Source organism: Garra rufa, chromosome 11 (assembly GCF_049309525.1).
Source record: "Garra rufa chromosome 11, GarRuf1.0, whole genome shotgun sequence".
Lineage (NCBI taxonomy): Eukaryota > Metazoa > Chordata > Actinopteri > Cypriniformes > Cyprinidae > Garra > Garra rufa.
In genome coordinates, this window is record NC_133371.1 from 39,465,306 (window position 1) to 39,481,619 (window position 16,314).

General features: G+C 35.1%; 1 protein-coding gene across 1 annotated transcript; it reads right to left on the reverse strand.

Moving 5' to 3' along the window:
- Positions 1-1,153: 1,153 nt before the first annotated feature.
- LOC141346224 (transmembrane protein 53) lies at positions 1,154-4,111 on the reverse strand. Its single transcript, XM_073851126.1, has 2 exons — positions 3,634-4,111; positions 1,154-1,778 (listed from the first exon to the last, which is right to left on the reverse strand). The coding sequence occupies exons 1-2, from the start codon at positions 4,109-4,111 to the stop codon at positions 1,417-1,419; spliced, it is 840 nt and encodes a 279-aa protein (XP_073707227.1). The 3' UTR covers positions 1,154-1,416.
- Positions 4,112-16,314: the final 12,203 nt, after the last annotated feature.

A 16,314-nucleotide genomic window follows, 5' to 3' on the forward strand; every position in this document is an offset into this window, starting at 1 on the left:
AAGAGAAGTTCACTTTCAGCACAAAATTGTACTCACTTCCAAAATGCAGCTTCAAATGGCTCTAAACAATCACAGCTGAGGAAAGAAGGGTCTTATCTAGCAAAACGATGTTATTTTCTAAAAAAAAAATACAATTTATATACTTTGTAACCTCAAATGCTGGTCTCATCTTGTCTAGTGTGTCCTCTGTGTAGAGATTAAAAAGTATATAAATTGTAAATGTTAAAAAAAAAACAAAAAAAACAATCGTTTCACTAGATAAGACCCTTATTCCTCAGCTAGGATCGTGTAGAACCCTTTAAAGCTGCATTGAAACTGCAATTTGAACCTTCAACCCGTTGGCCACCATTTAAGGTCATTATATGGTGAAAATTCCTGCCATGAACATCTTGGATGACATGGGGTTGGGTAAATTATTAGGAAATTTTAATTCTGGAAGTGAACTTAACTTTTAATGAAATTCTGCCAAATTATGTCCTAAGTTTCATTTTACACAACCCTTTTGCTAGACATCTAATCCAAACAGACAAAACAAACCATTAATCAGAATGATTTATTTGACTCTCGCAAGATGAAGCAACAAAAAAAAAGTAAAAACCCTTCATTGTTGCATTGATGCATTGTAAAGCAGGACACTTTGACAGTGTTTTAAAATAAGCCAGTTGGCAAAAGATAAAATATCTCCATTATACTATACTGAATAGAAATATGCAATACAAAAGCCTAAGTGGCCCACTTCACTCGTATGTGCCATATTGTTTGCATACCTGAACATACACCTTTATTTTTACCATGTGTCATTGCTAAAAAAAAAAAAAAAACATTGCATAGGTTTACCAAGATTCTGTCAAACAGTGCATTATAAATTTTATTCAGATTTTGTCAGTTCTGTAGATTAACAAATAATTAGTCAGGGTTATTCTTTTGAGGTAAACAGATAAAGGATCAAAGGACAGTGTATTCAAATGACCTTACTATAAATGTTAAATATTTATTAAAATTGTCATATAAATGATGACTAACTGTTAAAAAAGGTCTAATAAACCTTTTTAAGTGTTATTCAAGTACTTACAGTTTAGCAAAAAATATCTACAACAAAAAAAATTCACAGGTGTGTATTTCAAGAAAAACAAATATACATAAACAGTCATTTTGAATGGATGTTGGACAAAGTACAGGAGCTTTACATTGTAGAGAGCTCAGATTCTTCTTCTTGACCAGATATGATTTTTTTGGCTAAAATAGGTTTCATGTACTCACATAAATATTTCAACAGACAGAAGACTTTTGAGAAACATTCTGATTTTGCAAGACTGCTATTTGACAATGCACCGCTTGAACAAGGAGTATAGAATGTCTATGTAACAATTAAACCAGGCACTTCAGTAAAACGTGGACGTTAAATGAGATGGGTGGTTACATTTTGGCCTTCAAAGGCACAATGTTGAGAGACTGCACAAAGTTCTCCAGCGCAGACAGATACTCCTGAGGGTGTGTGCGTAGGTGACCTGCATGAACAGACTCCTTCCACTTCTTGCTCTCGACAGGTAGGCCACGGCTCTTCCAGAAGTCCGCCATCTTCTCCAAGCTCTTGTAATCGCACATTACGTCGTTCTCAGAGTAGAAGAAAAGAGCAGGCGCCGTCAAAGGAGTGTTCCAGAAAACGCCGATCGCGGATTCGAAGTAGTCAACCGTCTGGTATTTGAAGACACGGAAGTACAGAAGGCTAGCCGACCTCACGAGACCTTCCATCCGGGGCATTATGGTTTTACCCAGGCCTGGACAACAAACAACAAACCCAAAATAATTAAGCAAAAGAAATTCATTAATATAAATTTCTCTCAGAACATTTTTAGGCCCATTTATGTAGTTTGAATACACAGTTTTATGGCTTAATATAACATAAATTGTTTCTTATTGAAATATGTAGTAGAAAACCCAAGAAAGATTTAAGTTATTTTAAAAATCCATGTTGTTTTATACAAATTTTGGACTATAGAAGGCGCCATTATTTCGATGGTGTAAAATGGTTGCACTTATGAGCTACTTTAGCTACCTGCTGCTATTTTTACCGCAACACAACTCGGAAAATAAAATGATACGATGACCACAGATACTGAAAGAGCTTACAGGTGGTGATGGATATAAGCATAGGCTTAAACCAAATGTCATATCATCAATTTTCCCACAATGAGTCTAAAAAAAACTCTAAAAGAAACTCCTTTAGTAGCTGCGGTATCATGACAAGCCTCAGCATGTACACATCCTGCCAGGATGGCATCTAGGGTTTCTTGTCTCTGCCGTTTGTAAGCTCTTTCAATTGATGTGGTCTACTAAAACCCTCAAAAGCATCAGGGCTGAAGTGGAGAGAACAAAGACTTGGGTCTTTAGAAAGTTTTATTCATCCACAGGCATCTTCCCATACTTTTCTCCTTGTCTTAAAGCAGTGAAGACTTGATTTGCTTCTTTTGTTGCTCTTCTACAAAAAAAAAATTACAACGAAAAGCTGCACAATTTGGCACTGTATCGATATTTTATTTCTCAAGTTGTGTATTCTCAGTTGTGTTGCGGTAAAAATAGCAACAGGTAGCGCTAAGTAGCTCACCATTTGACGTCATTGAAAAAATGGCGCCCCCCAAAAACCGAAATATGTTTAAAACATGGGTTTTTTTACTACATATTTCAGTGAGAGACATAATTTACGCTATATTAAGCCATACAAGTTCCTTCCTTAAAAAAAAATTAACAATATGACATGTTTCTTGAGCACAAGATCAGCATATTAGAATGATTTCTGGAGGATCATGTAACACTGAAGACTGGAGTAATGATGCTGAAAATGAAAATTTTTGATTCAATGAATGAAGCCTTGGTGAGTGTAAGAGATTTAAATGAATAAAAAGAGATAAAAAATAATTTTTCATGTAGTAGTGCGATGCACTGCAAATCATATAAAAGAATTAAATGTACTTTATTTATTTTATTTATTTTCAGTAATCAAATAAGCTTATAGGTTTATTATGGTCTATGACTCAATGTTTGGTTATAGTGCCAACTTTAATTTTCCAGTATGTATCAAGCATCTGTTATGGGATAATTTCAACCAGAACCACACGGGCATATTAAATTACAAAAAAGGGAGAGGTAGTTAATAGCACACTCACAGTGTACTATTAAAACTGGAATAACCAGTGCAAACAGGAAGGTATATATATATATATACACACTACCAGTCAAACGTTTTTAAACAGTAAGATTTTTGATGTTTTTTAAGAAGTCTCTTTTGCTCACCAAGCTTACCTTTATTTGATCCTAAGTACAGCAAAAGCTGTAAAAATGTGAAATAGTTTTACTATCTCAAATAACTGTTTTCTATTTGAATACATTTTAAAATGTAATTTTTTCCTGTGATTTCAAAGCTGAATTTTTGGCATCATTGCTCCAGTCATCTGATCCTTTAGAAATCACTGTAATATTCTGATTTGCTGCTCAAAAACAATGATTATTATTATTATTATTATGTTGAAAACAGCTGCGCATAAATGTTTTCTTGTTTCTTTGAAAAATTACAAATGTCTTTTTCTTTTTTTCATCAAAAAAAGCTAGTGTTCACATTGCTATTTGTGTACATACCGTTGGCCATATGGTCCAGCGATCCCATGACAAGGCTGTCGTAGATGTGACCCCTGATCCTATTTGTCAGCCCTTGGTAACGCTGAGTGTCTTTGGCCACATGAACAAGCACCTGAGCAAACGTATATCCACCTATGGAGAAAGCATGAACCAGTAGGGGGCGCTGTGAGAAGCGCTCGCTCTCCAATAACTCCAGCACATGGCCACCATGCTCCAACCCCCAGCGAGGCCACAGGAACTGGCTCACCTCACTTTCCACTATGAGCACATCAAAGCCAGTGCGGAAGTAAATCTCACAGTATTTGGCAATGGCCTGCGGTCTGGAACCCAGCCATGGCAGCAGCAGCAATATTGGTTTAGGGCGAACAGGTGAAGCGCTAGCAGTGAGAGTCCCATTAAGGTCATTGGCAAGGAACGTGATGTGTTTGCTGATCTTTTGAGAAGTGACCCCAGCCATGGTGACTGCTCTGGAAAGCATGATAGCAGGTGAGCTAAAAAAAAAAGGACACAGTGGAAAGAACAACAGTTCATTTCATAAAATGCACAGCTGATTCCAACTTACTCACGTGTCCGTCGGGGCCAAAAAAATCTGCTTAACACCGTCTGAACTCTAGAAATCTGCCTTTTAAAGAAATATCTAATCTTCTGGATGAACGACATGCTGTACTGCCTTGAAAGATTTTTAAGATCTGAATCAACTAAAACACTGTGGTTCTCAGCCCTGCTTCTCAGGCACTGCCCTTTTTAAATGTGTTCATACTGTTTCTAACAGACCATGGTGAGGAAACCTACCCCCTGGGAGAGAACAATCTAATATTCATGAAATGCTAAATATTTAATGGTTGCACCAACTTGGTCAAGTTGAAATGTAACACTGCATGTAAAATAAAGATTAACCAAAGCCTCTGACCAGGAGCAACAGCAGTCTGACTGAATTAAATCAGTGTTTCAGTTTTGATGACTAAAAACCTTTAGACATACAGTAAACAAAACTGATCTGAACGATGCATTTAGATTTATTTATTGCCCCTAATCTTAAGTACTGTTCCTGCATGCCAATTATATACAGCCTACACTACCAGTCAAATGTTTTTGAACAGTAATAATTTATGTTTTTTAAAGAAGTCTCTTCTGCTCGCCAAGCCTGCATTTATTTGACCTATAATACAGCAAAAGCAGTAATATTGTGAAATATTTTACTATTTAAAATAACTGCTTTCTATTTGAATATTTTTTCAAATGTAATTTATTCCTGTGATCAAAGCTAAATTTTCAGCATCATTACTCCATTTTTTAGTGTCACATGATCCTTAAAAAATTATTCCAATATGCTGATTTGCTGTTCAAGAAACATTTTTTGTTATTATTATTATCATCAAGATTTAAAACAGTTGAGTACATTTTTTTCCAGGATTCTTTGATGAATAGAACTTTCTTTTCATCAAAGAAACCTGAACAAATTCTACTCAGCTGTTTAACATAATATTATTATGTTTTTTGAGCAGCAAATCAGAATATTAGAATGATTTCTGAAGGACCATGTGACTTAAGTAATGATGCTAAAAATTCAGCTTTGAAATGGGAATAAATCACATTTTAAAATATATTTAAATGGAAAACAGTTATTTGAAATAGTAAAAAATATTTCAAAGTTTTACTGTTTTTGCTGTACTTTGGAACAAATAAATGCAGGCTTGGTGAGCAATAGAGACCTCTTTAAAAACATTAAAAATCTTACTGTTCAAAAGTTTTTGACTGACTGATATTATGTATATATTATTATTATTATTATTTAGCGGCCAAAGCCGTTTCAAACAACTGATTTTCATCTGTAGAATAGATCTCTTTCAATGTTTACTAAATGATTCCGTGCGTCGCAGCGCTGTCGTCATCAGCTTAACTCGCCTCTGGCCCGCCTACATCAGATACACCGATTTGATTGGTTCCCAGAATTGCTTACGTATTGCAGTAACATGCATCAGTGCTCGAGGCCAAAGTGTCTTGCAGAGACAATTCAAATTGTGCTCTCGTGAGATCTCTGGATTTCCAGGGTAGATAAACATTAGACTTTCATATATTTTAGATTCATTACACACAACTGAAGTAGTTCAAGCCTTTTATTGTTTTAATATTGATGATTTTGGCATACAGCTCATGAAAACCCCAAATTCCTATCTCAAGGCATGGAGGCAATCAGCCTGTGGCACTGCTGAGGTGTTATGGAGGCCCAGGATGCTTCGATAGCGGCCTTAAGCTCATCCAGAGTGTTGGGTCTTGCGTCTCTCAACTTTCTCTTCACAATATCCCACAGATTCTCTATGGGGTTCAGGTCAGGAGAGTTGACAGGCCAATTGAGCACAGTAATACCATGGTCAGTAAACCATTTACCAGTGGTTTTGGCACTGTGAGCAGGTGCCAGGTCGTGCTGAAAAAGGAAATCTTCATTTCCATAAAGCTTTTCAGCAGATGGAAGCATGACGTGCTCCAAAATCTCCTGATAGCTAGCTGCATTGACCCTGCCCTTGATAAAACACAGTGGACCAACACCAGCAGCTGACATGGCACCCCAGACCATCACTGACTGTGGGTACTTGACACTGGACTTCAGGCATTTTGGCATTTCCCTCTCCCCAGTCTTCCTCCAGACTCTGGCACCTTGATTTCCGAATGACATGCAAAATTTGCTTTCATCCGAAAAAAGTACTTTGGACCACTGCTTCTGCCGCTGTTTCTGGTTCAAAAGTGGCTTGACCTGGGGAATGCGGCACCTGTAGCCCATTTCCTGCACACACCTGTACATGGTGGCTCTGGATGTTTCTACTCCAGACTCAGTCCACTGCTTCCGCAGGTCCCCCAAGGTCTGGAATCGGTCCTTCTCCACAATCTTCCTCAGGGTCCGGTCACCTCTTCTCGTTGTGCAGCATTTTCTGCCACACTTTTTCCTTCCCACAGACTTCCCACTGAGGTGCCTTGATACAGCACTCTGGGAACAGCCTATTCGTTTAGAAATTTCTTTCTGTGTCTTACCCTCTTGCTTGAGGGGGTCGGCAGTCTTACCCATGATTGCGGTTTTGAGTAATGAACCAGGCTGGGAGTTTTTAAAAGCCTCCGGAATCTTTTGCAGGTGTTTAGAGTTAATTAGTTGATTCAGATGATTAGGTTAATAGCTCGTTTAGAGAACCTTTTCATGATATGCTAATTTTTTGCGATAGGAATTTTGGGTTTTCATGAGTTGCATGCCAAAATCATCAATATTAAAACAATAAAAGGCTTGAACTACTTCAGTTGTGTGTAATGTGTTTTTCTACTATGTTTAGTACATGCATGTGAATGCATATGTGCTCACATGCATATGTGCTCAAAGGTCAGTGTCAACAAGTTGATGATGACAGTCATGTTTTAATCCAAAACAAAACCCAGTCTCAAAATAAACCTTGATCATAAGGACTGATCATCCACTTAACAATTAAAATAAAAGAATAAAAATGTAAACAAAATTATGAAAAAATATATATATATTATAAATAAATATAAAAACAACAAATAGACTAAAAAATAATATTTAAAAATTAAAACTAAAATTAGAAAAAAATGAAGATGAAATGAAAATTAAAAAAAATAAAAATAAAATAAATGAAAATAAACGAAAATAACAATTAAAAAATAAGAAAAATAACAATTAAAAAATAATACAAATACGATAAATAATAATAAAATAAAAATATTTTTAAATGAAAAATAAAAATAAATAAAATTTAAATACATTTAAATAAAATAATAAAGGATGGATGGACAAATATGCAAGTAGTTTCTTTGGATAGATATAAAGTTAAAACTCAAACTCACAATTCTTTTTTTTCTCAGAATTGTGTGAGATAAACTAAAACTGTGAGTTATAAAGTTAAAATTGCAAGATATAAAGTCAGAATCATGGAATTTTTTTCCTCTGAAATGCAAGTTATTATTAAGTCAGAATTGTGTTATATAAACTCCCAATTGCGAGTTATAAAGCCCAATCCTGCCCAATCTTTTTTTTTTTTTTTTTTCACCTTTGGAGTCTTGGTTATGCTAGAAGAATGAAAAGTCATCTCAATGGCAGAAAATTATGAATTTTTAAGAATATATTAATAATGTGCACAAACCACATACATTTTAGGGGTGTAACGATACACCAGAGGCACGATTCGGTTCGGTTCACGGTTTTGGAGCCACGGTTCGGTTCGGTTCGGTTCGGTTTCTGTTTGCTGTGGGGTTAGGGTTGATGTCATTTTAACAGCAATGCTAAGGAACAATAGATTCAGTTAATAACAAGAACAACTAAACTTTTTCTTTATTAACTTTGCCAACCCATTTTAGTACAGAGTAAGTTTGTGAAAATTAGACATTCACTTGTCCGAGTGAAAATTTGCTTGTCCGGGGCAAAATATGCCTTTTTTTTGGCTGTAAATTAATCCATTCTGAAGCAATAGTCTCATCACTACTCTATAAGGTCTTACTTTAATCTGAATATTTGTGATATTTGCCTTAAATTGATTTCTAGGACACTTTTTAACTTTATTTTCCAAACCTTACTAACTGTATGTGTCATCATTCACATCAAATTCTTAAATTTTATCAATACAGTACATCAAATTAGAATAATTAGACTCTGTATGGTTGCACAAATTAAATCAGTATCAACAAACTCCATCTTTCCATTGCACAGGAAAAACCGGGCCTGCAATGAAATTGACATTTAACTGTATTTACTTAGACTGTTTAATGAAGACAAGAGGTTCCAAAAAGTGCATTTACACAGTAAAAATGCAAATACATAAATAATGTAATAAGATTAATGTTATACTTTTTTTAAACATAAATCATAATGCAATACCTTTAAATATAAAACCGAACCACCAATAGGTGGCAGTAGTCACAGTCTTAATGAGCGAGTCACGTATTCAACCCATGATTCAACCATAGATGGAGTCAACCAGTTCGTTCACTGACTCGATTCAAAAAATGCTAACTTAAATCATTCAGTACTGAAACACCGCTGTGTTGCTCGGAGATTCACGGAGGTTCTGCTGTTACTTTGCTTAGAACGATTTTCGTTTGCAAAAATGGTTAATGATTTGTCTAAAATGTAAGTCAGTTAATATTAACTACTAGTTTATTGAACTACTGTTGTATAAAATCAATGTCACTCACGTTTGCAATCGTAATGGTGCTTTCCTACCGCAGTAGGATTGTCTTTGTGTCTGCTGTTGAGCCTATTAGTGTTGATTTTCTGTGAGTCAGATAGCCTGCACGAGCTTGATACTGTCCGTTTTCAGTCATCTTAAGTAATAAAATCAGAATTATGCTCACCAAAGTTTCGTTGCTGCGCTAGTTATTGTTTGTAATTGATGTTTTAATCAAGTTACTTGTCCGGTCGGGCAAGTAAAATCCCCTTTCACTTGCCCTTTCACAAAATCCACTTGTCCCGGTGTTGTGTAATATTCAGTTCCCGTGGAAAACTGTTCCAATGGGCGGTGTTATCATGAATAATGTTCCGCGGTGGGCGTGGCTTTGTGAACTACGAACAATCGAGTGGAATGGAGTGCGGTGTCTCTTCTTCATCTTTTGTTTGATAAATTATTTCGTTAAGGTAATAAAGCCGATTTTTCAGTTGTACAGCTGTTTATGTCACATAGAAGGCTAAAATGCTTTTTGTTTTGCATGTGCTTTTATCAGAACGCTTTATCATGGCCATATAACAATGTTTTTGCGTGTGGCTAACGTGAATGACAACAAAACAGCACGAATCGAAGACATTTCTGTTGATCCGCATTGTCGTTTTTTTAAAAAGCTGTGTCAGTATAGTTTTTGCTTTTCATAACTGACTGATTGCAAAACGCAAATGTCATTAGATGCATGTTCAAATAAAGATTGTTTAATGTTCTCTGAATCTGATGTTGTTTTGTGTTGCCTTTTTCCTTCAAAATTTGATGTTGAGATGATTCATTTTGTAAATGAGAGATGTTGTTTATGGAGCATTTAAGAGAAGAAAGACTGAAATAAAACGTTATTTTAAATGTACTGCCCATAAGCCTTCCCTCTAGTACTTAAACACACCTAAAGTTAACTTTTACAATTAGCCGCAGCTGCAAATAAATTAGTTTTTTGCATTTGATGTAGTACTAATAAAGTGCAGATACACAAGGCATTCTGTAAAGTCTGGCTAAAGAGATGTTTTTATTCTAGATTTAAGTTATGAGTCTTAAAACTTATATAAGTAACTTAATTAAGTAACATAACTTATGACTTACAAATCAAATAGTGTGTAGACATACTTTTTCTAAATTAAACATAAAACAATGACATTACAGCATGTTCTAAAGCAACATTCAAAGAGCAATTGCTGATTAACAGACCCAAAAGTCTTGTGTATCTTGTGTGGATGGATATTTTTCCCCACATGCCAAGCACAAGTCTGAAAGGTCATCTATGAAAATAAAAGTGTCAACATAATGCATAATGCACTTAATATTGATTAAACAAATTGTGTGTGTGTGTGTGTGTGTGTGTGTGTGTTTGTGTGTCTGTCTGTCTGTCTGTCTATCTCTCTCTCACACACACACACACACACACACACACACACACACACACACACACATACCACTTTCTTGTAGCAGACACAGGGCAATTTCTTTGCGAAGCATCTCAACATTGGCAGCTGTGGTTTCAAACTCCAAACTGCCGCCTTTTAAAATTGCTTCTGCAAACTACAAAAAGAACTAAACCCTCAATACTTTAAAAATTTTTAATTAATAAGTGTGCATTTAGAAAAACACCTACTGTACATAGAAAAATCCCACATGAAGTGCCATCCTGTTGGAAGCTGTGTGGTAAAGTGCCACATTCCCACTCCACATCAATTCCTTTTGTGGCCATAAATTTGCTATATGGAAGTTTTTCAAATGTAAAAAAAAAAAAAAAATCAGACAAACAATTGATAAATGAAGAAATGAATGGCATATGTTTGTTCTGAGAATGTGTTTGGATGAGAATGGAAAGAAAATGAGTGTTCAGTGGTTGTTCTCAGTAATTGAACCAATCACCTTATCATATTCCCCTGGATACAGCTACAATGAAGATGCATGGAATATTGTAACGCCTAAAAAAGGCCATTTTACTAGTTCTAATATAGCATTAAAGATCTATTTGGAATTTTTTTTTCACCCTTTTCATTGAACTAACACTGCCCTTCCAGAGGTTCGTTGCAGATATGAGTCAAGTACGCAGCTCTTGCCTGTGTAATTTTTAGAAAGCATGGAGACATGTGCTAGCAGTGTCATCTATATTTCTTTTATTAATTTTGTAGTGTCTTGTGTTTGTGCATCCAGAGAGAACATGCATTGTGATAACACCTACTATGTGTAATGCATTGCTGAATAAATTTTGTAAAAAAAATTTAAAAGTATTTATGCATGAATAAAATTGTAAAAGTTAACTTTTCGTGTGTTTAAGTACTAGAGGCACAGCCTTTTATGGGCAGTACATTTCTCTTCTCTTAAATGCTCCATAAGCATCTCTCATCTGCATTTTTTTTTTATTATTATTATTGTTGCAAGGCTCTTGACCAAAAAAAAAAAAAAGGGAAAAAGGCAACACAAAACAACACCAGAGAACATTAATTTAACAATCTTTATTCGAACATGCAACTAACATTTGAGTTTAATTGCAATCAGTCAGTTATGAAAAGCAAAATACACAGCAAATACTGACACAGCTTTTAAATAAATGACAAAAAAACAACGACAATGAGGATCAACAGAAATGTCTTCGATTCGTGCTGTTTTGTTGTCATTCACGTTAGCCACACGCAAAAACATTGTCATATGGCCATGGTAAAGCGTTCTGATAAAAGCACATGCAAAACAAAAAGCATTTTAGCCTTCTATGTGACATAAACAGCTGTACTGCTAAACGGGACGTATGAAAAAACGGCTTTATTACCTTAACGAAATAATTTATTAAACAAGGGGTGAAGAAGAGACACCCCACTCCTTTCCACCAATTCCACTCGATTGTTCATAATTCACAAAGCCACGCCCACCGTGGAACATTATTCATGATAACACCGCCCATTGGAACAGTATTTCACGGGAACTGAATATTACACAACACCGGTGTTGTGTAATATTCAGTTCCCGTGAAAAGCTGTTCCAATGGGCGGTGTTATCATGAATAATGTTCCGCGGTGGGCGCGGCTTTGTGAACTACAAACAATCGAATGGAATGGAGCGCGGTGTCTCTTCTTCATCTTTTGTTTGATCAATTATTTCGTTAAGGTACAATAGCTGATTTTTTTCAGTTGTACAGCTGTTTATGTCACATAAAAGGCTAAAATGTTTTTTGTTTTGCTTGTGCTTTTATCAGAACGCCTTATCACGGGGCAGCCGTGGCCTAATGGTTAGAGATTCGGACTTGCAACCCAAAGGTTGCAGGTTCGAGTCTCAGGTCCGGCAGGGATTGTAGGTGGGGGGAGTGAATGTACAGCACCCTCTCCACCCTCAATACCACGACTGAGGTGAGTCCCTTGAGCAAGGCACCGATCCCCCAACTGCTCCCCAGGCTGCCCACTGCTCCGGGGGTGTGTGTGTTCACTACTGTGTGTGTGCACTTGGGTGCCTCACTCACCCCCTTTCCTTCCTTCCTTCCTTCCTTCCTTCCTTATCATGGCCATATGACAGTGTGTTTAACGTGCATGATAACAAACAGCACGAATCGAAGACATTTATTTCTATTGGTCCTCATTGTTTTGTTTTGTTTTTTTGTTGTTGTTTTTTTGTCGTTCAATTAAAAGATGTGTCAGTAGTTGCGGGGTATTTTGCTGACTGATTGCAATTAAACTCAAATGTCGTTAGTTGCATTTTCGAATAAAGATTGTTAAATTATTGTTCTCCAGTGTTGTTTTGTGTTGCCTTTTTCCTTCAAATATTGAGATGATTAATTTTGCAAATGAGAGATGTTGTTTATGGAGCATTTAAGAGAAGACTGAAAGAAAACAAAGTGTTATTTTAAATGTACTTAGTAGGCCATTAAAGCCTTCCCTCTAGTACTCAAACACACATAAAGTTAACTTTTACAATTTTATGTATGCATAAATACTTGCAGCAATGTATTACACAGAATGCCTTGACATTTAAAATCAAATAGTGTGACATACTTTTTCTAAATTAAACACAAAACAATAACATTAAAGCATGTTCTAAAGCAACATTCAAAGAGCAATTGCTGATTGACAGACCCAAAAGTCCTGTGTATCTTGTGTGGATGGATATTTGTCCCCACATGCCGAGCATAAGTCAGATTCAACCATATGTCTGGTCATCTATGAAAATAAAAGCGTCAACATAATGCTCTTAATATTGATTAAACAAATTGTGTGTGTGTGTGTGTCTATCTGTCTGTCTGTCTGTCTTTCTCTCTCACACACACACACACACACAACACACAAAAGACTTTAAAATAACTGAACAACCATGATATATTTGTATCCTGTAACAAATGCAAGATTCAAATAAACTGCAGTACTGTAATAACAACAAAACTGTCCCTAAAAATCTGATTTCAAAAAACCTAAATATGCATTCAGAGCCTCAGATGTTTCCTCCTGAAAGGGTTACTGAAGGAACCACTGACAGAATTTATGGTTCTTGTAAGCATTTAGGATTGACATTAATCAATATGCATCCGAAAAGCTCAAGATATCTTAGTAGGCCATAATCAAAAACACAAAAGACTTTAAAACCATGATATATTTGTATCCTGTAACAAATGCAGGATTTAAATAAACTTGCAATACTGCAAGAACAAAAAATGTCCCCAAAAATCTGATTTCAAAAAACCTAAATATGCATTTAGAGCCTCAAACGCCTCAAATGTTTCCTCCTGAAAGGGTTACTGAAGAAACCACTGACAGATTTTACAGTTCTTGTAAAAACTTAGGACTGACATTAAACAATATGCATCCGAAAAACTCAAGATACCTTTGTATGCCATAATCAAACACACAAAACACTTTAAAATAACTGAAAAAAACATGATATATTTGTATCCTGTGTCAAATGCAGGATTTAAATAAACTGCAATACTGCAAAAAACAAAAATGTCCCTAAAAATCTGATTTCAAAAAACCTAAATATGCAATCAGAAGCTCAAAAGCCTTAAACGTTTCTTCTTGAAAGGGTTACTGACGGAACCACTGACAGAATTTACGGTTCTTGTAAGAACTCAGGACTGACATAAAGCACTTTTACGCTTAGAGACGTGATTTAAGGCTCCTCAAGAAGCCTCTCGAGAAACAATCTTCGGTAAAAGAGTGTTTAGATGCTCTCCAGAAGGCTTTGACAGTGTGACAGTCTGATTTCCTACCATTGTTACATGATAAAGCAAATAAAACACAAATAATAACTGAATTGACCATCTAAACCATATTTTAACTTATTCAGACAGTACTTCTCATTGGTTACGGCTATTCAATCTATCTGTAGAGTATCTGACGCACCTGTTACTTTTGGTTATTGTAACGTGTGATAACCTACATTTTCTTGTTCCACGTGTCAGTAGAAATATTGATCCCAAAAGTACAGCAAATGTATGACAAACAACCACGGAGGCATAAAAAACAAGCCGAACTGCATGAATGTATTTAACGCAACGAACGCTGACTATGAACGCAGAAACATGAGCGGGAATGATCTCTCACCTCTTTACACTGGCGCAGGTGAGCTGCAGACGCCGCGTACGCGTTTAGGATGAAAACGCAACACATCCACGCCGCGTAATCTAGTATAAAACGGCTTCGGTAGCGGACAATGGTTTTCCTCGTGTGCTCCATCGCTTGCCGACTGGAATAACGGGACCGTCCCATCATATCAACGAGCGACGTCAACACAGAACGTCATCTGACGGAGCCGGTTTGAAGTCTTATAAATAACGTCACAACGGTGTTACCCAAATTAAGCCCAAAACTAGTAGCCTATAAATAGTACAGATCTACTAAAGAGTTTTAATTCTTTGTAATTTAAGAGGCCATCAAATGTATTAATTCACACACACCGTGGAGTCATTAACATAATACTATCACTAATAATAATAATATATTTAATATAGTCGAATAAGGATAATGAACATCCAAAACAGTGTTTTTACATTGATTAATAAAATAATCTAAAGGGTAATTGTTATTCACATGCACACCACAAGATGGCAGTCGTTTCTTATAAATCACAATGTGGAAAGCTATTCTGCATGTCCAACTATTTAAACGTATTATATAGCCTACACTACCAGTCAAAAGTTTTTGAACAGTAAGATTTACCTGCATTCATTTGATCCAAAATACCATTTAAAATAACTGCTTTCTATTCAAAATAAATAATAATAAAATGTAATTTATTCCTGTGATCAAAGCTGCATTTTCAGAATCATTACTCCAGTCTTCAATGTCACATGATCCTTCAAAAATCATTCTAATTCAATTTTTATTCAATCAATTTTTAAAAACAGTTAAGTACTTTTTTCCAGAATTCTTCGATCAATAGAAAGATCCAAAGATCAGCTTTTATCTGAAATAAATCCTTTTGCAACATTATGCACTTTAGCATTCAAAAGCTTGGAGTCAGTATAATTTGTTTAATATAAATTATATATATATATATATATATATATATATATATATATATATAAATATAATTAATTTGTATTTAGCAAGGATGCTTTAAATTGACCAAAAGTGATGATAAAGGCATTTATATTGTTACAAAAGACTTCTATTTCAGATAAATGCTGTTCTTCTGAACTTTCTATTCATCAAAACAACCTGAAACAAATCTGCTCAGCTGTTTTCAACATTACAATAATAATACGTTTTTTTTAGCTTTGAAATCACAGGAATAAATTACATTTTAAAATGTATTCAAATAGAAAAGTTATTTTAAATAATACAAATATTTTACTAAAATAGTAAGAATTTAAAAGTTTTTGCTGTATTTTGGATCAAATAAACGCAGATTTAGTGAGCAAAAAAGACTTCTTTAAAAAAATTAAAAATCCTACCGTTCAAATACTTTGACAGGTAGCGTAAATTTGTCTGCATGCTGTTTCCACAAGCTTATATTAATTGAGACGACAGTAATTTCATATTCACATCACATGATTTGATGTGAACTAAAAGGTGAATAAAGTGAATAAGACTTCAAATCAATTGCTATAATAATAATAATAATAATTAATTCATAGTGTGTTTTGATATTGGTCTTAAAAAAGGATTTCCATATAAAAAAAATTCAGACTCACTACAATAGTCACCATGGTCTCCGACTCATAAAACATTTTATTTCCATAGTATATGCATAATATTTTATTTATTGTCATTGTTTAGACCTTTGCCACCAGTATTGTTCACAGAACAAAAATCAAAATCTTTCAACTAACTGAAATACTGCTGTTGACAGCAACAGAAAATAATGTGCAAATATATTTAGCGTATTAATGTTGAGCTTTGGCATCCTCAAAAAACTGTCCAAATATATAAATAAAAACTGGTAGATTTTCACCTGTGCACACATAATCAAATATTGTCAAATCACATCCCACTTCTGACAAAAAAATTATGAAGGAGAACAATTCAAGTCTTATGTCTGAATCGTG